Source organism: Larus michahellis, chromosome 9 (assembly GCF_964199755.1).
Source record: "Larus michahellis chromosome 9, bLarMic1.1, whole genome shotgun sequence".
NCBI lineage: Eukaryota > Metazoa > Chordata > Aves > Charadriiformes > Laridae > Larus > Larus michahellis.
Genome location: NC_133904.1, coordinates 35,546,156 through 35,564,154, shown reverse-complemented (window position 1 = coordinate 35,564,154; position 17,999 = coordinate 35,546,156). Strand labels below are relative to the sequence as shown.

General features: G+C 34.3%; 1 protein-coding gene across 1 annotated transcript in view; it reads right to left on the bottom strand.

The window, feature by feature from the left end:
• Positions 1–1,405: 1,405 nt before the first annotated feature.
• Positions 1,406–17,999, bottom strand: part of CHM (CHM Rab escort protein) — a 69,422-nt gene continuing 52,828 nt past the window's right edge. Inside the window, exons 11-15 of the mRNA XM_074600407.1 lie at positions 17,819–17,882; positions 16,775–16,871; positions 12,249–12,341; positions 8,729–8,895; positions 1,406–3,511 (exon numbers count right to left, since the gene is read on the bottom strand). Of these exons, the coding sequence (XP_074456508.1) occupies positions 3,305–3,511; positions 8,729–8,895; positions 12,249–12,341; positions 16,775–16,871; positions 17,819–17,882 (628 nt within the window). The 3' untranslated portion in view covers positions 1,406–3,304. The remainder of the gene's footprint in view (positions 3,512–8,728; positions 8,896–12,248; positions 12,342–16,774; positions 16,872–17,818; positions 17,883–17,999) is intronic.

The following is a 17,999-nucleotide window of genomic DNA, read 5'->3' as shown; positions in this document are numbered from 1 at the left end:
TTAGGCTGTTGTAACTCACACTGCTAGTGTAAAGTTTTTGGAGGGGAGAGAGAGGAGCCTAAAACACAGTCAGAGCTGCAGCATAAGGAGCCATGCAATCTCCTGAATACAGAAAGTGAAATTGATACTAGCTACATAAAGAGAATGTTAGAGGAACTCTGACAAGATTTGGAAGTGTATGCAAAATATAAAATACAATACAAAAGAAAAGCCCCCTGAAAGTTCCCCAAGTCCTCTTCAGTGTAACGGCACAAAGCATGTGCTCCATCCCATTTCCACACCCGAGCTGACAGTGTCTGGACGTTTCTGAATCAGCAAGTCCAACATGAAGTTATTTTTTTTCAGGGGTCAATTTTCCCATTGATGCAAGGAGGATTTACACATGCAAGTCCCATTAACATTAATAGGACTTACCTACATAAATCCCCCTGCGATGATAGGAGAAAAGACCCCATAGTCTGCAAGGATCTAAGTTCTAATGATTACCTGTCAAATGGCCCTAAGCATCATCATCACCAGAAAAAGCAGACGTAGCAGCTTCATGGCTGAAAATACTTGCAAAGGAACAGTAACTAACTGCAGTCATATAGATAAGGCAATACAACGGCAGAAGGGAAAATGGCATAAAATTGACTGTTTGAATATTGAGGGTTAATTCAATTAACCAAGTTAAAAAGAAAGTACTCATTAAAAAAGGAATTCAAACATATCAAAGCACTCCTTAGAAAAAAAAAAAGGTGTGAATATTGTATGAGCTCCAAGGTGCTTGAAGGATAATACAGCTACTTGTTTAAAAATTCAATTAACCTTATCTTTCTTTAACTTGATTTATTAATAATCCTACAGATAAATTGCCAGTTTTTAAAAAGTCATGTTATCTTTTGAATACATCCTGTATGACAAGCGTTAAAAACTACTTCAAATAAGCCTAACGCTCACTTTGTATGCTTAAATCATTTAAAGCAAGAACAAAATCCAGTTCAGTGCACGATTTCTGTAAAATACAAAGATCAACAGTCTTATCTACTGCTTTTGCAAGTGAGCTATTGGGTACCCAAGTACCATAGGAAAAACATTTTATGTTTCCATTCACCATACGAATGAGACATGAAAACAGTTTTTGAGCAATCAATGTAGTGTAAAGTCATAGCCTACAACTTGTAGATTATTCCCCCTTACCTAAAATCAAATTTACAGTATTTCCAAATCTGCTTCACATGAACACGATGCACAAAGATGCTACTTTATATAAACTCGCTAACTTATATAAACATACTGTCATACACGTAAACTTCAATCTTATTATAGGTGTCAACATGATGAAAGTAGACAACAGAGTTATCAGGAAATCTCAGCTAACAAATGAACTGCTTTTCTTGTGTAATTGAAAGAAAACACAGAAAAATGCACTTGCAAGCAAACCTTTAATTTTCACCAAATGATTTCCTTGTAAACATAGAAGATGAAAAATTCAACCGTGATCCCTATTATTGAAAGACAACCAGGGACTAGGTCCTCCACTTAGTTCTTTTTACAGATCTGTAGATGTTAAATACAATTACCACATACTCATGCTTTCCAATACACATAAAAATTACAGCTAAATGAAGAGGCAGTCTGCTTATTACTATATATAACTAACTGCTCAATCACAAGCATCCAAGGATAACTGTTGTTAAACATTGGAAACATTTCAACTACACATTTTTCTGCGGACTTTGCGATTATGCACACAATGGTACCTATCCAATAAACAAAGAATGTAAACACCAACAAACCAGTTTTTGAAATGCAAATTGGACAATGTATTATAATGCAAGACAAAGTGAAGTTAACCATATCAATTATGCTGTAAAAAAATAAATAACTTAACCTTTATGGCATGAAGCCATTTCAAAGGCAGGCACGTGCACTGTGAAACTGTACAAAAGCCTGGATGTGTCCAATTCAGGCAGTGCTGAATATTCATTATTTAATGGCAATTTTTATTTCCGTACAGTATTTAAGCACTGCTAGAACTATATCTAAGTTCATGCAGAATTTTAAATCCCAACTCATCAAAATTCACTGATCTCTATATTTAGATATACTACTGATCTATTTGGTGTACATTTTATATAAATACTAAATATTTTTCATCATCTGAACATCTGATTTCAAGCACTGTTCAGAAGTGCAATTTTATCACGGTCATAAGAGGCTTCTCATTTTATAATTTTTCATACAAACTAGGCTTATAAATACTTCAATAATTCTTATAGTATAAACGCTTTATGATTTATCATTACAAAATGCATAATTTACAGCTATCACACTAATTTTAATCCTATTAATGGGGAGCAATACAAACCTTTGGAATTATCAGTTGAACCTTCTCCCCACCTCAAAAAACCTCAATTAATGATCATCTAAACGTCTCAGACACCATAGTTCAAAAAAATCAACTACTGCCTTATTAAAGGCCCAAACACTGCAACAAATCCAAGGAACCTAACAAGAGGTATGCTCCATTTACGATTTTAAATTCTGTTGGGAAACCTAGCATTAAATTTAAATTGTGCTATTTTACTGACTACAGTAAATTAAGTCACTAGCAAAAATGTATGATCTATTAGATCTTATTAAAAATATTGAATGTGAAATAGTTTCATGTGAGGAACATCTATTGGATTATATTTGTTTCTGAATTACGGTATCAGTTTCAAAACCATACAAGAAATTTTTCATTACACAATTAAAGATGGCATTTATTACATATTGTAAAGCCACTCCAGAACTGTCACTATTACTGCCTTTAAGTTCCATTCATAAAACCACTTTGAAGGACAGACTGTGAAGCTCACCTTCAACTGTTTAATTAGCACAGATCCAATGGGTTTTAGCAGAACTCTGACACGTTGTATCAGAAGATCATCTTCTGAGGGGTAAGCAAACTTGCACATTTTTTCTTTTGATTAGCTTCAACTTGTTGCCTGTTTAAAAGATGGAGGATTCCTTCCAAGATGTAAAACAAAACCAAACTCTCTCAACAAATCATGAATCCTATTTCAGCATTTTAAATTCAAATGCTTTGTTCTATGTCTTTTGTTTAGCTACAAACACCGCTGGATCTCATGGGCCTGTAACTATTTAGAAAAGTCTCAGCTATCAGTGAAACTATTTGACAAAGATTATTCAAGCTAAGGAAAGTAAGGCAATGGCAAACAATACAGCTATGGGTTATTTAAACCTCTTTTTCTTACCCTTCCTCCTTTACATTTTAGTTTGGGTCAACCTCCTCTTCTACTAAGAGAACAGTGCTAATTCATTTCTCTTTATCTTCTTTCTGAACAGCAGTACTACCTCTGCTACTGCTTTCCTCACTTGAGGATTCAGGTTTTGCCTCTGGTGAATTACTGAGTCCAGTCTCTTCTGGTGCAATCTCATCTTCATCATAAATAATATCTTCTGGATTTGGTGGTGGTGGGCAAAATTCCTCTGCAGGAAACATTTCTTGGAAAATAGCCTCAGCCTATTCAGAAAAAAAAGCATAAAATAAACTTTACTCTGAAACGTAATACCTTGCAGCAATATTTTCAGAAATTTAAGATTAACCTCTGTTCTTTCAAATCAATAGTGATTTAATACTTTGACAGTTTGTAAACACATGGGAAATCCATTCCTTCTGGAAGTCCTCAGAAAAGAAAAAGCACTCTATCCTTTTACATTGTTCTAATAGGAAAGTCACAGCATAGGGTTCTTTAAAAAATGCTGGTCATTCTACATTGTATTGAGAACAACAAAGCTGATTTTTGCAAGCAAAATAACCTTTTCCACTATAAAAATACCCCTAGCTGCAGTCAAATGCAAATCATGGGAAAGATCTTGCCTCTCTCCCAGGAGAAGAATCCATTTCACATGACAAGCAAAGCCAGGAAACTGGTAATGTGTACAATCAACATTGTATCTATAGGGGATTCCTTCTTAAATTTAAAAACTATGAAATATTTTCCATTTCTGTTTTTTCTCACAGCTCAACTGAGAACTATTCTCATCCAATGGAATATTAGCATTGAAAATATATGCATATCGTATATGATACATTTACATTTTTTCTATAATTTCAATGTATTATGTGCATATACTTACGTGCACAAATCGTGCCTTTCTGAAAAGAACTGTATAAGCAACTTTTATTTACATAAAAAGACAGTTACTCTTAAGATCCAGCTCAAGGATTTAATTTACAATACCACTTGGTCTTCATGCCATCAAGGTTTAAAAATTAAGTACACACAAAAAGTCAAGTTTTTTGACCACTGCAGAAATTCTTGATAACATCAGTATGTTACTACAACATACAGAATACAACTACAAAGTCTGGGAGAAAAAGAACCAAAATACTACAATCTTAGAATTCTTGAGAACCAGACAAACATACAAAAACAAAGGAGGCCAAAAACCCTTTAAAAAACACACGAATGCAAGGTTAACTAGTGTTAAATAGTTCTACATGTTCTTGTGCAAATAACCGACTTCGCATTTCCATAAAGGTGGTCTTTTCCAAGTCCTTAAGATTCTAAGGCAAATGGAGACAACTGATGCAGATCACACTTATGCTTTGGATTTCTAAAAAGGCAAAGGAATATTGCCTCTGAATTTTGGCTAGATTTCGTCTATCTAGTAAACTATGCCCTAAAGACAATTGTGATGAGAGCTCCCACATAGGCAAGAACGCATTTAATCTTTATAGTCATACTGCTACCAGACACTGCACTGAAAAAGCTGACAGTAGGGTCAGTTAATGCCAACTGCAAAGGCTGATTACATGATGTGGATTCCTGGACAAGAGGGAATTGTTTTCAGATTAATACATCATTGAGCATGTACCAAACAGCTTTCCGTGATAAACTTCACTGCCCACCAGCAGTGGATTTGTATCACCAGCACGTGGCTACAGGACTCCATTATTAACTGCTTAAATGACCCTGTCTGCTCTTAGTTCAATTTAATTTTTCATTCTGCTTCCTAAATTTCACTCTTCCATATCCATTTAAAACCGTTTCAAACCATTTATATTAGTATATGAAAAAAATATATAAAAAAATCTGTTCTCTACTTCAAAACCATGGTTTTGTAACTTAAAAACCTTGCCTAGTAAGGAGGGCAAGGATGTACAAATATCCTACAAAAAGTTTACAAAACAAAGTTTTTGAAGGTAAGAGAAAGACTTTTTATTTCAAGTCTGCACTCATCCTTGAAAATCCAGAAATATTTCAACTACTATTATATTTAATAGAATATTAAAGTGTCACATTTTGCACTAAATAAATGATGAACTAGAGCAGACAAACATTTCCTATGCAGTTCTCAACAATTATTCAGTCTCCAATTAGTTAGTGAATATCCACTCCAAAAATGGTCACATAATTATAAGGTTGAACATGAAAAGAAAATCTCAGTATGTTACATAGCACATCATGACATTGATTATAATTGAAAAATTTAACGGTATAGAGTGCTTTCAGGTCTACCAATATTTTAAGTTAACCTTATCCAGCTGAAGTCATGCACAATAACCAATAATAATTTAAGAGCTCCTTCATTGTAACACTTTGATACTTAAACTAATTCAGTTAGTAAATAGTTCCTTCAATATTTAGTAGTTAAGTGTACCAGATTTCAAGTGTGTACATTTGAATAAGCATTAAGACATAGGCATGTAAAGCACTTGCATAGATATTCTAATGTAATAACTGTTATACTGCTTGAAGTTGAATCCAACTGTGTTTTGTTACTGTTTTACTGTATCCCAACTACCCACCTTGATGGCATGCAGGCAAGCTGTATGGGCTTTTAAAGCAACTTTTACAGAGAACACTACCGTACCAACTGTAGTTTGAAACATGACACACTGGAATAACTCTGATAACCTTCCAGATAAAGAAAAAAAGGTGAGCAAGTTAAAGGGCAAATATTGGCACGACAATTTCAGTGCTTCCTCCTACACATATGAAGATTCCTCAGAAATCCGAAATACTTCAGGGAACATGCTACTTTAGAACATCATAATTCATGCCAGGTTTTAGCAGCGAAAAAACAGAAAACTGGAAGCCAGATGCTTTACTTGTTCCAGATATACAGAATTTGAAGGAATCATAAATGGCACTTTACATCTTATTTAGCCTATCCTCAGGGCAAGTAAATGCAGACATCAATATTAATTCAATATTATACTAGGAATTTAACACTAAACTAAAATAAAACAAGAATGACGTAAGTTGTATATTGAGCTGTAGATGGATGACTGGTTGTAAAGTTTGTGGTGTCGCCTTCTAAATAATGTATCATCAGTACAACCAAACAGCATGACACATAGAAGTCAGTAATACTAGTGGTAATGAAAACATAAATCATGGGAAGTATCATTAAAACAGTTAACACAGAACTGATTAAAGAAATTAGGTTCAATTTTCCAAGCTATCTCCTTATACACACAGCGTTTGGGATTTTTTTTTTGTTTTTAAAGTGTTCAGATGCACGAGTTTGTAGATATTTCATGTTTGGAGATTTCCATCCCATTGCTAGAAGATGAAAGTGATCTGGGGATAGAAGGCACACCAACTTACATGTACTTCCCTCCTCTTGTCTAGAAGGTACCCGCGTGCAGGATGGGAAGGGTGTATTCTAACTGCAAGTTCTGCTGTATCTTCAGCCTATTCTTCACTTTGCTCTCTTATAAGCTCCTTACTTTTTATTTCTCCATTAATGACTTTTAATTATAAACATGTTTACACTAAAATGTTTTTCACTCTCACTAGTGACCATTTGTTTCAAAATTTGAAACAGGTTCAAGAAAACGTAGCTTCTGTCTTCTCTTTCTGAAAGGCAGTGTTTTAGGCTCTAGATTGTTTCTCCTCTACTTGTTTACCATCTATCTCACCGATCGTCAACAGATTTAACACAATGGCTAACTACAGCACCTAGATGTTTAAGCACATCTTGATCTCTAATACCATTAGTCATTAGTATAAAAAAGACCTCTTAAGGTAAGACAAAGCTGAATGCTAGAAAAGGTGGCCATCAGAATTAGAAATAGTCTGGTTTTTAAGTGTACTTAAACAGTTTTAAATTGCACTGTTTTAAATAAGTTAAAAAAAATCTCATTTAGAAAAGAGTTCATTTACAATTTAAAACTGCTACCATAATAATTGTCTTTCGTTATTTTTTGTCTTTACAATTCTTTATCCTCTTGGGAGGCAAATTATTGCCTTGTAAAGCAAAATGAAGGGTACTATTAGCCCTTAATTATACTGTTCTGACCCTACAGTTCAGACTATGTCAGCCTTTCCACTTTAAAATCTTATTTTTAAGAGGTTTATGACTTAGTCATAAAAATATCCTGCAACTGCTTAGAAGATGGCACACACATTCTCTGAACGTGGCCATTAAAAAAACAGATTTAAAAATGACTAGCACCAGTTAATCCTACAAAGATACAAAAGTGTTCTCATGTTAAGCCCCGAAAGCACCCTGACACCCCAGTGACTGCTGTGGTAGAGTTGCCTAGGAATTTATACCTTCCCTAGCAAGGGGGATCTCTGAATGGGAAAGCAAAGGAGAAGCATTCCTGTAGTCGTCTTTTGTTCAACAAGCCATAATCTACGTATTCGCTTGACCTTGTTGTCTTCTGCTCACTAGTAGTGGGGAAGGCATGATGAGAGGTATGACATGAAGTTCTTTGTGCATTTCCGTACCTACCCTTGAAGATCTGGTGTCCCTGCATATTCTGCCTATTGCCAACACAGAAGGTGGCTATTTCACAGCATTCCCATCTACCTAGTTTTGTTTAGGGAGCTTTCACTCTTCACCTCCAATTTCAAAGCACTAGCAGTTTGTCTTAAATTGAGCACAGGTATGTCATGCCTACTACTAGGCAAGCTGCAAGCAGTTCTCACTTCAGGATTCTAGTTAGCAGGAACTAGATATGTAGACACCCAAATACTGAGAACTAAAAATCAGATCTGAGTGTGATTTTGTGCCAAATACTATCTCAAGGTCACAAATAGAATTACATTGCCCTCAATTCCTTCAGAGACACAATTACTCCGTAATTTTTTAGTATAGTGATACTAAGGCAAAGAGAAGGTAAACCGAGACAGGTAGCTTCATGTACCAGATTAGTAACACGCCAGGTTTTTTTCTATAATAGGTTCTAGGTTTGTGACTATATCCTGCAGGTATTAAGCTACTTTGATGATCCTTCCAACCTGAATTGTAAATAGGCTTTTCTGACCTTTGATTTGTACTGCTTCTCTCCTATTGTAACTCCTCTTTAACCTTACAGGTGAAAGACTACGTATTTTGGGGAGTTACCCTCTATATTTCTGAATGATTTGTCAGTTTTTCCTTTCCACAGTATTAGAGCAAGTAACCATTCTGCCAAGATCATCTTCAGGTACTGCTGGCTTGTAGGTTCCCTTTACCTGTTCAGATTAACTATCTGCTACTCCTAATGTTACTATATCAACTGACCTTTTCTTGAGTTTCTCCCATTCTCGATCCCACTGACACTCACTTTGCTCGTTAAGACTTCTGTATGTCTAGCTGTGAAGCTTTGTATCTGCATTAGTACTAATTAACTAGCATAAAGCAGAATAACTACCAGAGTAGATTAAGTAGACTGTATTGGACTTCCCTGGGTCTTTAAAATTAAAGTTCTGCCCCAGAAAAAACTGATCTGCCCAACCTGTTTGACAGCACAGTCATTTCCTAAAGCAGAGTCTGGTCCAGAACAGACATAAACATTTGAGGGTAAGCCATCATATGAATTTTTGTCGATTCCTGAAGAATCTCTCATGTTGAAGTAGACTGCCCAGAGGACTCTAGGTTTTTCCAGTTTTTCATTTTCAGTCTCTGTAAAAGACAAAAGAAAGTGTTTCCAGTAATGAATGTTCACGTGTAATAAGGGAAATACGTAATCTAGCATACTAAAAGTCAATTTATTAACATGGAATTACTGTAATAAAGTTTTTTTTTTCTTTAAAAAGACAATTAATTTTACTTTCCTTTATTTTCTGAGGTAGCCTTTCATTGTACTTTTCCTTTACAATAGGTACGTAATCTCTAATTATTCTGTACACAGTATGCCACATAAGAACCACTTATCACCTGAAAGCATACTACCACGATAAACTCCATGAGCATATGACGGTCTGAACAAGTCCTTCACGGGCTGTGCCAACTTGAAGCTATTGCATTCCACATTAAAAGATATTTTTGATGTATACTTCTTTCTCCCCTCATTTAATAGTTTATTTTTTATGGGAACTGTTCTCATAACAGATCTTTGTGTACTTTAAGGTGGAACATTTTCAAGTCAATCTAAGGAGACTAACTCATGCTCTTGGCTTAAATAAAAAAAAATTTAAAGAAAAACTCACAAAGAATAACACCTCCCTCCCCAAATTAACTGCCTACAAAGAATGACCAAAACTCTCTATTTGAGATGTGTGATATGCAGTGTGTAGAATCTCTGAAGTGCAGAAATACTGCTAAATGAAAATAAATGATCAATTTATATTTATCTACACTTACTGAGGACTTGTACTGTGCTACAATACTCATTACAAATACAAAATGATCATAAACTATGTCTTGCTTGTTCATCATCTGTACCTTCTTGTAGTTACTTTGCACATTCATGTAACCTCTCCTGGCACAGGCAGAAAACTTCTGGGAAGATGAAGGTCACTTTTTAACAGAGCAGAATGCAATGGAGGAATACACAACATAGATTCTTGGCTTAATAGATACTATTTGTTTGGCATATTTGCTGTCCCCTTTTTGGTATTTTACCTCCTCTAAAATAAATGAAGCTTGTAAAAGACCTTGTGAGATTTACTTCCTTCTGAGGAATAAACTTCTAGATAACAATGGCATCCAAAACAGTATTTTAAAGCAGTTGAATTAGAAAAAAAAGAGATAAATCTATGCTATTCCTTCACTATCTTTTTGTAACTGTCAAATACTTTAAAAAAAAAAAAAGGTGCTAACCATACTGAACAGTTTGAAATATAAATTAAATTCATCAGCCTGTGAAAGTCTGAGCCTTAATACAGGGCAAGATGCTCTTTAATATATTTAAAAGTTCACATTGCTCATAAAAGTTACTTCTTCCTCATTTAGGCAGGAAAATGAATGGAGTCCTCTTCTCCAGGTGACTTTGCCTCTTTGACCTGCCATGGCCCAGTGCTCACTTTATCTGGTGATTCATTTTCAATAACTCCAACAGTATTTGTTCTGACATTTTAATTAAAATACGACCACTACCTCATCCTGATGATAAAAAGGCCTATGTGTCAGTGAAAACTAGCTTTTCAGTGCCTCAGTGCACCTGAGGACCCCTATGATCACAGAGTTTCTACAGAAGAATTTCAGTCAGGTTCTAAACAATATATCATTTCAAAACTGGATCACTTTAAACATTAAGATTAATGCTAACCCCTCCAAATGATTAGAAGACACTAAAATGCAAGTTAATCTTTTCTTCATCAATTGAGTCTTTGAAACACACGGCACTGTCTTGAAAATTTAAGATACATACTTAATATTAGAAGTTAGAAATTAGCAGGCGTTAAATTAACAAATATCAACACAAAAAGTGTTTGCAGCTCTCCAATCTAATAAAGTTTTCTTTACAAAACCTAGTTGTATTGTACATGTTTGCTCTGTAAATGCTACTTTAGAAAAATATTTGTAAATATTTTGTAAAATACTACAAAACTAATAAAAAAAATTACATCTTTGGGAAATCAAAATAATTGCCCTTCCTGTAAGCAAAAAAAGAAGGAAAACGCATATTATTTCATACTATACTTCCTATTAAAAACACTTTGTTGTCTAACAAAAACAGTTAAGATATTTGCTTTTTTCATTAAAAGGTAGAGGGAAAAAAACGTAAAAACACAAAAGAACACAGAAAAACGAACGTGTGAAAAGCTGAACTCAACCCTTCATGAAACACTGTTCTTGGTTACAGAGTCCTGAGAGGAAAAAGAAAGATTGACTACATAAAAGACAGGAGAAAATTCATGAGGTTAAGAATGCAGCATAACAGCAAATACTATAAGCAAACCAATTATAAATATTATAAAATACATTCACACCTTACTAACTTGCGTAAATATGAACATAAACACTTCCACTGACAGGTAAGAACTGTTTCCTGATCGGAGAACTACGATTTACTGTATTTACGTATGAGCACGCTCTATTTAAAAATGCTTTGCCAGTGTTAGAACACAGCAACATCTCCTATGTACGCACTAATTGTTCTATGAGCATCTACCAAAAATATGACTAAATTCAAGATCTTAGGATCAAATTTCAAAGATTTCTGTGGAACCTCCTCGAAGTATCTCAGGGACAATTTCTTTCTAGGCAACAACTTCTTTGTCAACAGCTACTTTCTTCTGGGACTGTGAAAAGGTCCATCTCAAGGTCAAAGTTCAAAGTAGTGGGCAAGGTTTCCTTGAATTTAGGGCAAAAAAGTTTGTTACTGGAAGTGACTGGAAATCTATCTTCCTGATAACACTGCAGTGCGTAACAACTGTATGCTTCCACTGCTTAAAGGAAAAACGAGAGAATTTCAACTAAAAACAGCAAACAAGGAAGTGCCTGAAGATGACAACAGAATAATGAGCAACAGTGTTAGAATAAGAGAAAGCAAAAGAAAACTAAGGAGCTTATAACACTGAGCACATTTGGCACCTGGAGGAGAAAAGCAGATCACTAACTTTTGGGGGTTTGAGATCTTTTGCTAGGGATACCCAAGTGATAGAATTCACTAAAAACAGGATAGTATAAAAAAACAGATTCACAAATACTTCATTTCATTAATGCACCTTTGAAAGACATGCTGATGAGCGAATATGTTTCCATGAAAAAAAATGTGTGAAAAATTAAAAAGGTCCTAGACACTTCTAGCCATGGTCCTTGTACACTGAGGCTAACCCACAGCTGAAAAAGACTTGGAACATTAGATCATGAAATAGAGAAAACCTGACATCTGTCTAATCAATCTCACTCTCAGAATAGCTTCCTTTACTTTGAAATGCTGATATCTAAGTAGCAGCTCACCATATGTTGACTCTGATGACAGACTCAGATGTTCAGTAACAGATACTTGAGTTACAAGGGCAAATTATATTTTTGCAAAATAAATACTTCATTTAATACTTCTTAATACTTCACTTATCTATTTTTACCTTTTTCTGTATTTAGATTGAATAACTTCTGTACAACAGGCTCTAAATCTTCCCTAGCAGTTTTAGTTGATGGACAGGTTAAATGGACTAAATCTGTTAAAAGAGAACACAAGCTAATTACAATCACCAATACACAGATATATAATTTACAATTTTTAAAAGGCACAGCGGGCTTCTAGAAATCACTGCTCTCCATATAATTTACTTCCTTTAACCCAGAGAAATCTTGTATTATGGAAATACAGTGTACATACTCCACACAAAAATTTTCTTAATATATCTCATAATTATCTCTCTCTTCCATATACGTTAGTAAGATGGAAGTATAATTTAACATCAGCAGTGCGGCTAGAGAGAGTGTAATTCTATTAAAAGGCGTCTATTGATACCAGGAAAAGCAACAGCAAGAACCTGGAAAATACACTGTATTTGCCATTAATGACCTCTAGAAACCCCAAGAACATTCTTATCAGTGTTGACAGTCCAATAGTGCAACAACATACTAAACCCACAAATATCATCAACACTCTCTTTTAAGAGCTAAATTAGGACTGAATGGGAATTTGGCAATTTGGCTACTGGCAGTTTAAGTCTGGTTGTACAGGAGTAAGTAGGAAGCTGTCTTTCTCCACTGAAGTAAAAAATTTTAGCAAGACTTCAATTTTTTTTTTATTGTACCAAACAGTAAATAGGAGATGAAGTGAATAAATGTGTGTTTTAAGTTACAGCTCAAGTGGACTGGCAGTTAACTATTTCTCTCCAGCCATAAGGAGAATGAAGAATACTGGGAACACTGTCATGTTTTGAAAAAACTAGAGAGAATATCAGAGAACTGTTCTATGATGTAAGTTATGACATATGCAATCCCTTGGTACAACATAACAAAAAAGCTCTACAACATTTTATTCATCCACCTTCTTACAGGATGAGAGAAACAACAGTTTTGTGTTTGGGTAAGGGTAAGTATGGTGGGCCAGTAAGGATTTATAATAACCTGCAAAACTGACTTCAAGTTCTTGATTTCAAGAGGTGCTCTGTACACATGAGAAACAAATCACGGAGTACAGCAAACCCCTATGGAAAAAGACGACATAAAAAGATTCCAGACCACAAGGAGACATTTGTGGAACTGTATAATTAATCAAAATTTACCTTATAGCATGGGCATATGAATTAAATCCAATTCTGTATTTGTGAAAATTCACAATTTTGCTTGAATAATGCAGATTTAATCTTTAGATTTCTTGCTCATGTAGTTGTTTTCATGAAAATAAAGTTGCTAAACAGAGCCCTCATGGAACACACTATTCTTTTATTTGTTCTGTTCTGCAAACTAGTGAATTTGCTGACTCCTTAGAAAGGATAATTACTCTTCACCTCTTTTCTGTTCCATTGGCCTCTGTTCAGACACAGAGCCAGCTACTCTGCTGCTTTATCTCACCTGATTTTATATCCATTCATTCAGATATTTAAAAGCCTCATCTTAAAGCTCTTTATAAAACCACCACTCATTTGCTACTGAACAGCTGCCTGGAAACTTATCAGCAGAGAATTATCATGAAGAAGCTTAACGTTTCTTTGTACGAAGTTTAAACTGATTCATTTTTTCTTCATTACTGCACATTTTTGACCAATTTAATGGCAATGTATGGCTACAGCATTATTTTAAATCCATATGACATTCTTTTGCACTCTGAAGGCTGGCTATATTTGTGTCATTATTTACAAGGACTTCATACATATCTTGAATAACTTCCTGGCCTCAGTCATGCCACAGAAAGTTTGACACTAACTCCAGGTGGACCAGGAATTTAACTCTTCATGATCCTCCTCTTTCAGATTGCACACAAACAGATTATATTCAAACATTATTTTTTTATTTAACCAAACCCAAACCTTTTGTCTAAAAGAAATACGTACTAAAAAAAGTAAACGAAAACAGGTGGTGATAATGAAAGTCTCCCTGTAACCTTATGTAAATGTTTACAATCCCAAACATTGTAAAACAATCTATTCTTTCCTCAAAAAAACACCAGGTCTAAATCACTGAAGTTCACATCATTTACTTTCTATAAAATCTTTTTTATTATCTTTAAGGTTATGGCTATGAGTCACAGTCATCAGTATATATTTTGATTATATTTGATTTACTCAGGTATAACTGCATTAGTTACAGTGGTTGCCAACATTTGTCTTCAAGTAATTCTTCTAGCAAGAAGAACGATGAGTTTAGTTCATGATTTCATCATTACAGTCTCAATTTTTAGGGCAAGTGAAGGAGTTTGGTTCCACTCAACTGGCAATACAGATTACGTGCCTGTCATTTATACAGTGTGATCAAAGAGTAGATGTATTTGTATACTTATCTTAAATAATTGTTTGAAGGAGAAATCAGTCAGGTTAAAACACATTTACAGATAATGATGTAAAAGTTTAAAAAAATTATGAAATATGTCCCATAACTAGAACTCAGCTGTACCTAAAATACAACTATATTATTTCAACATATACAGACAAATTTCATTAAGGAATGTAGCACTTTGTCTTCTGAAAACAAAAGAATTTATGGAGAAAAGTAAATAACAGAAACCTTAATTTTTCAGCACCACAGAAAGTCTCATATCTACTTGATTTATATCCACTTGAACATCAATCCTTCTTTTGATTCACTTCCTGCTATATATTTTGTGAACCCTTAAGTAAAGTAAATCAGCTATTTAAAGGCTAAATATTAACAATATGCTTTACAGTTCTTAATTACCGATTTTTAATTTTTTGAATTATTTAAGTAGGAATTATAACTTTGAATGACTTAATCATTTAGTTCACTCTTCTTTCACATGCAAAGACCTGAGTTCAAGCTGAGGTAACAGTAAAATAAACTGGCTATTATTACATTTTTTGTTAAAAAGCATTAGGTCAAGTAACCTCTAATTCTATTTATCTTCCATAGAGCATCCCAAACTGGTAATCTTTTTACCATAATTCAGAAAAAGAATTTGGAAAGAAAAATACGTAACCAATAAGAACATTTTGTTGCTCATCTGTTCACATAAAATACCGACGACAGTCACAAAGCTCTGTACATAGAAAACTGCTCATGGAAATACTGGAATGTCCCTTCTAGAAAGGCGATCTCTCAGATACTTTGAGAATTAAAGAATCTAATGCAGTAGGCAACAATAACAAAGTTCTTAAAAGAATTTCTATAACTTTTCTTCAAATAGATCTTGATGCACTCCTTTCCTCCAAATCTCATTATGGGACATAATCCTAACTCCACCAAAACTTTCAGAAAATAAATAGCCCCCAAACATAGTGTACTTCAGGTACTTCAACTTAATAGTTCAGCTAAGGTACTCCTTTTCAAAAAACAAGGTAACGACAAGCTACCAGTCAAGATTCACTTGCTTTTGAATCTTTTTAAAACCTGCTGATGGAAAAACTTATTATTGTATAAGTGAAAATAAGTCCATCGATCTACCTATTAATTGCTCAGTATATGCTAACGAGTTAAAAAAAGCAGAAACAGACAAGAACAGATGCTCAAAAATATTCTGCTATAAATCTTGAAATATAACTTGATGCTTGTACTGAAAGCCTATCCTTATAAAAACAAAAATTTGTCGCATTTTTTATGGGGCCACAGAATCCTATAGCATAAAGATTCTCTTAATTCTAAAGGTAATCTGAAAGGAAAAAAAACCCCAAATACATGCATCTATATTAACTAAGACCCCACACCTTTTTGCTTACTTTTTTTTCATAAATTATTTGAGAAAATACTTTGGGTGGGTTTTCGCCCCTTAATTACAGGGGTAAGATAAATTCTTGGCAGAAAATTTTACAGAGAAAACATTTCTAAGTTAAAAAAAAAAATTAATATTTTGACTTGAAGACTGCACAATCTTAGCTAGTTACAGTGGACAAGAACAGTCTACTAGAGCTCTCCACTAACCTTATCTGCCAGTTTGTTTTCAGTTGTCTTAATAATCTTGCAGAATAAACAAAATGTGGAATTATAATCCTTTTTTAATGTAAAAAAGTAATATTACATCAGCCAGAATAAAAAGATCTTTGCGGTGCTAATTTTTAATTGCTGTGCAGCAAATAGAATATTGTCCCAGTACTAACAAGACTACAACTATCAAGCTTATTAGCCACATAAGCTTTAAAAGGAACATTTGACATTTGATTTGTTTGGAAATAAAGAACAATATACCATGAGAATCACAGTAAGATTTTAAATAATTATCGCATATAAATTTAGAAGAATTTGAATGCAACAAGAATCTTGTGGTATGACTCATAAGTCATATGAAACAGCACAGAACTGCTATACAATGAAAACAATGGACTGTTTCACTCATCTGCTGGTAACAATGACCCAGTACACCTTATTTTCTCAGGTAATAACCTCGTCATTGCACAGCAGAGGAGGGATACATACGTATTATAAATTTTATTTCAGAGTTGATAGAGACAATGGGAAAAATATCGTTAAGATTACATATACTTGTACTTACAAGTGTCCTTCATGCATGTCATGGTTGAGGAACACAACTCAATGACGCAAACTGCTGGTTTTCCTAGATCCATTGGAGGCACCGTCAAAATGGAAACCTATCAAGCAGAAAGAACCACTTATGTTAAAGCAGAGTAACGTGGAGGATGAGGCAACCAACACAATTCTGCGTAAAGGTGAAAAATAACTGCAGGCATTTATACAGTTTTGTTTTCTGGTTTATTAGTAACAATTTGTAGAATCGATTCTGCAGAGTTTAGGCATTCAAGAATTTCTACCAAAGTCAGTAAGGCCACCTTTGTTAGGAACGTCTGCAGCAGCGGAACAGAAAGAAAACGTCACATCCCGATCCTTTCCAAAAAGATGACAGTTTAGAAACTCTGCTGGCAAGAGACTGCAAAATGTTTTTTGAACACTGGGGCGAGCACTGTTAGGTGAGAAAGAGGGGAGTGCTTTCATGCAGGATGCTAGTAGCAAGACTTAGGAAGAACAGACTTCTCTGTCATATACGTTCTTTTGTAGGTCCTATTTAACCTGTAAGAATACAGGAAGCATACAGAACAAACACTTAACACAGATTAATATCCTTTAAAATTAAGGTCTGCAAAGACGGACGGAACAGAAATATTAAAAGAAGGATCTGAAAGTGTACAGTAAGAACTTCGAATAGTAAAAGTGAACGTTAAAAAAATCAAAATAGCTTTGAACAAAGTTTAGACAAGACAAAGAATTAACAGTTAACAGAATACTAAGGGAAACAGTTTATTAAAAAGCAAGCAAAATCAACTACCCTAAATACAGCAGCTTAGAAACTCTGTTAATTAATACAGTGCCAACCACCAAACAGGGAAACCCACATCATTGACAAAAAACCTAAATGTTCTAATAGTTTTATACAGACTAATGAATTAAAGAATAATCAGTAGAGAGAACTGTCTAAAAAGCTGGATTCAAGCAGAAACAAAAGCATGAATTAATTCCTACCAAGAGCTAAATATCAATACATACAATTAATAGAGAGATGTGATACAAAATTGATGTATACCTGCTGCTCTGAATCTGTGTTGAGTACAGATTGATCTGTAATAAGCACTGCTCTGGAGATCTGCCTACAATTAAAAAAACAGTTACAGCATTTCACAAAAATGAAATATGAAAATAGAAATAGAAATGAAATAGAAAATGGCAATTCGGATTCAGAGTTTTAGCAATAGCAATCTAAACAT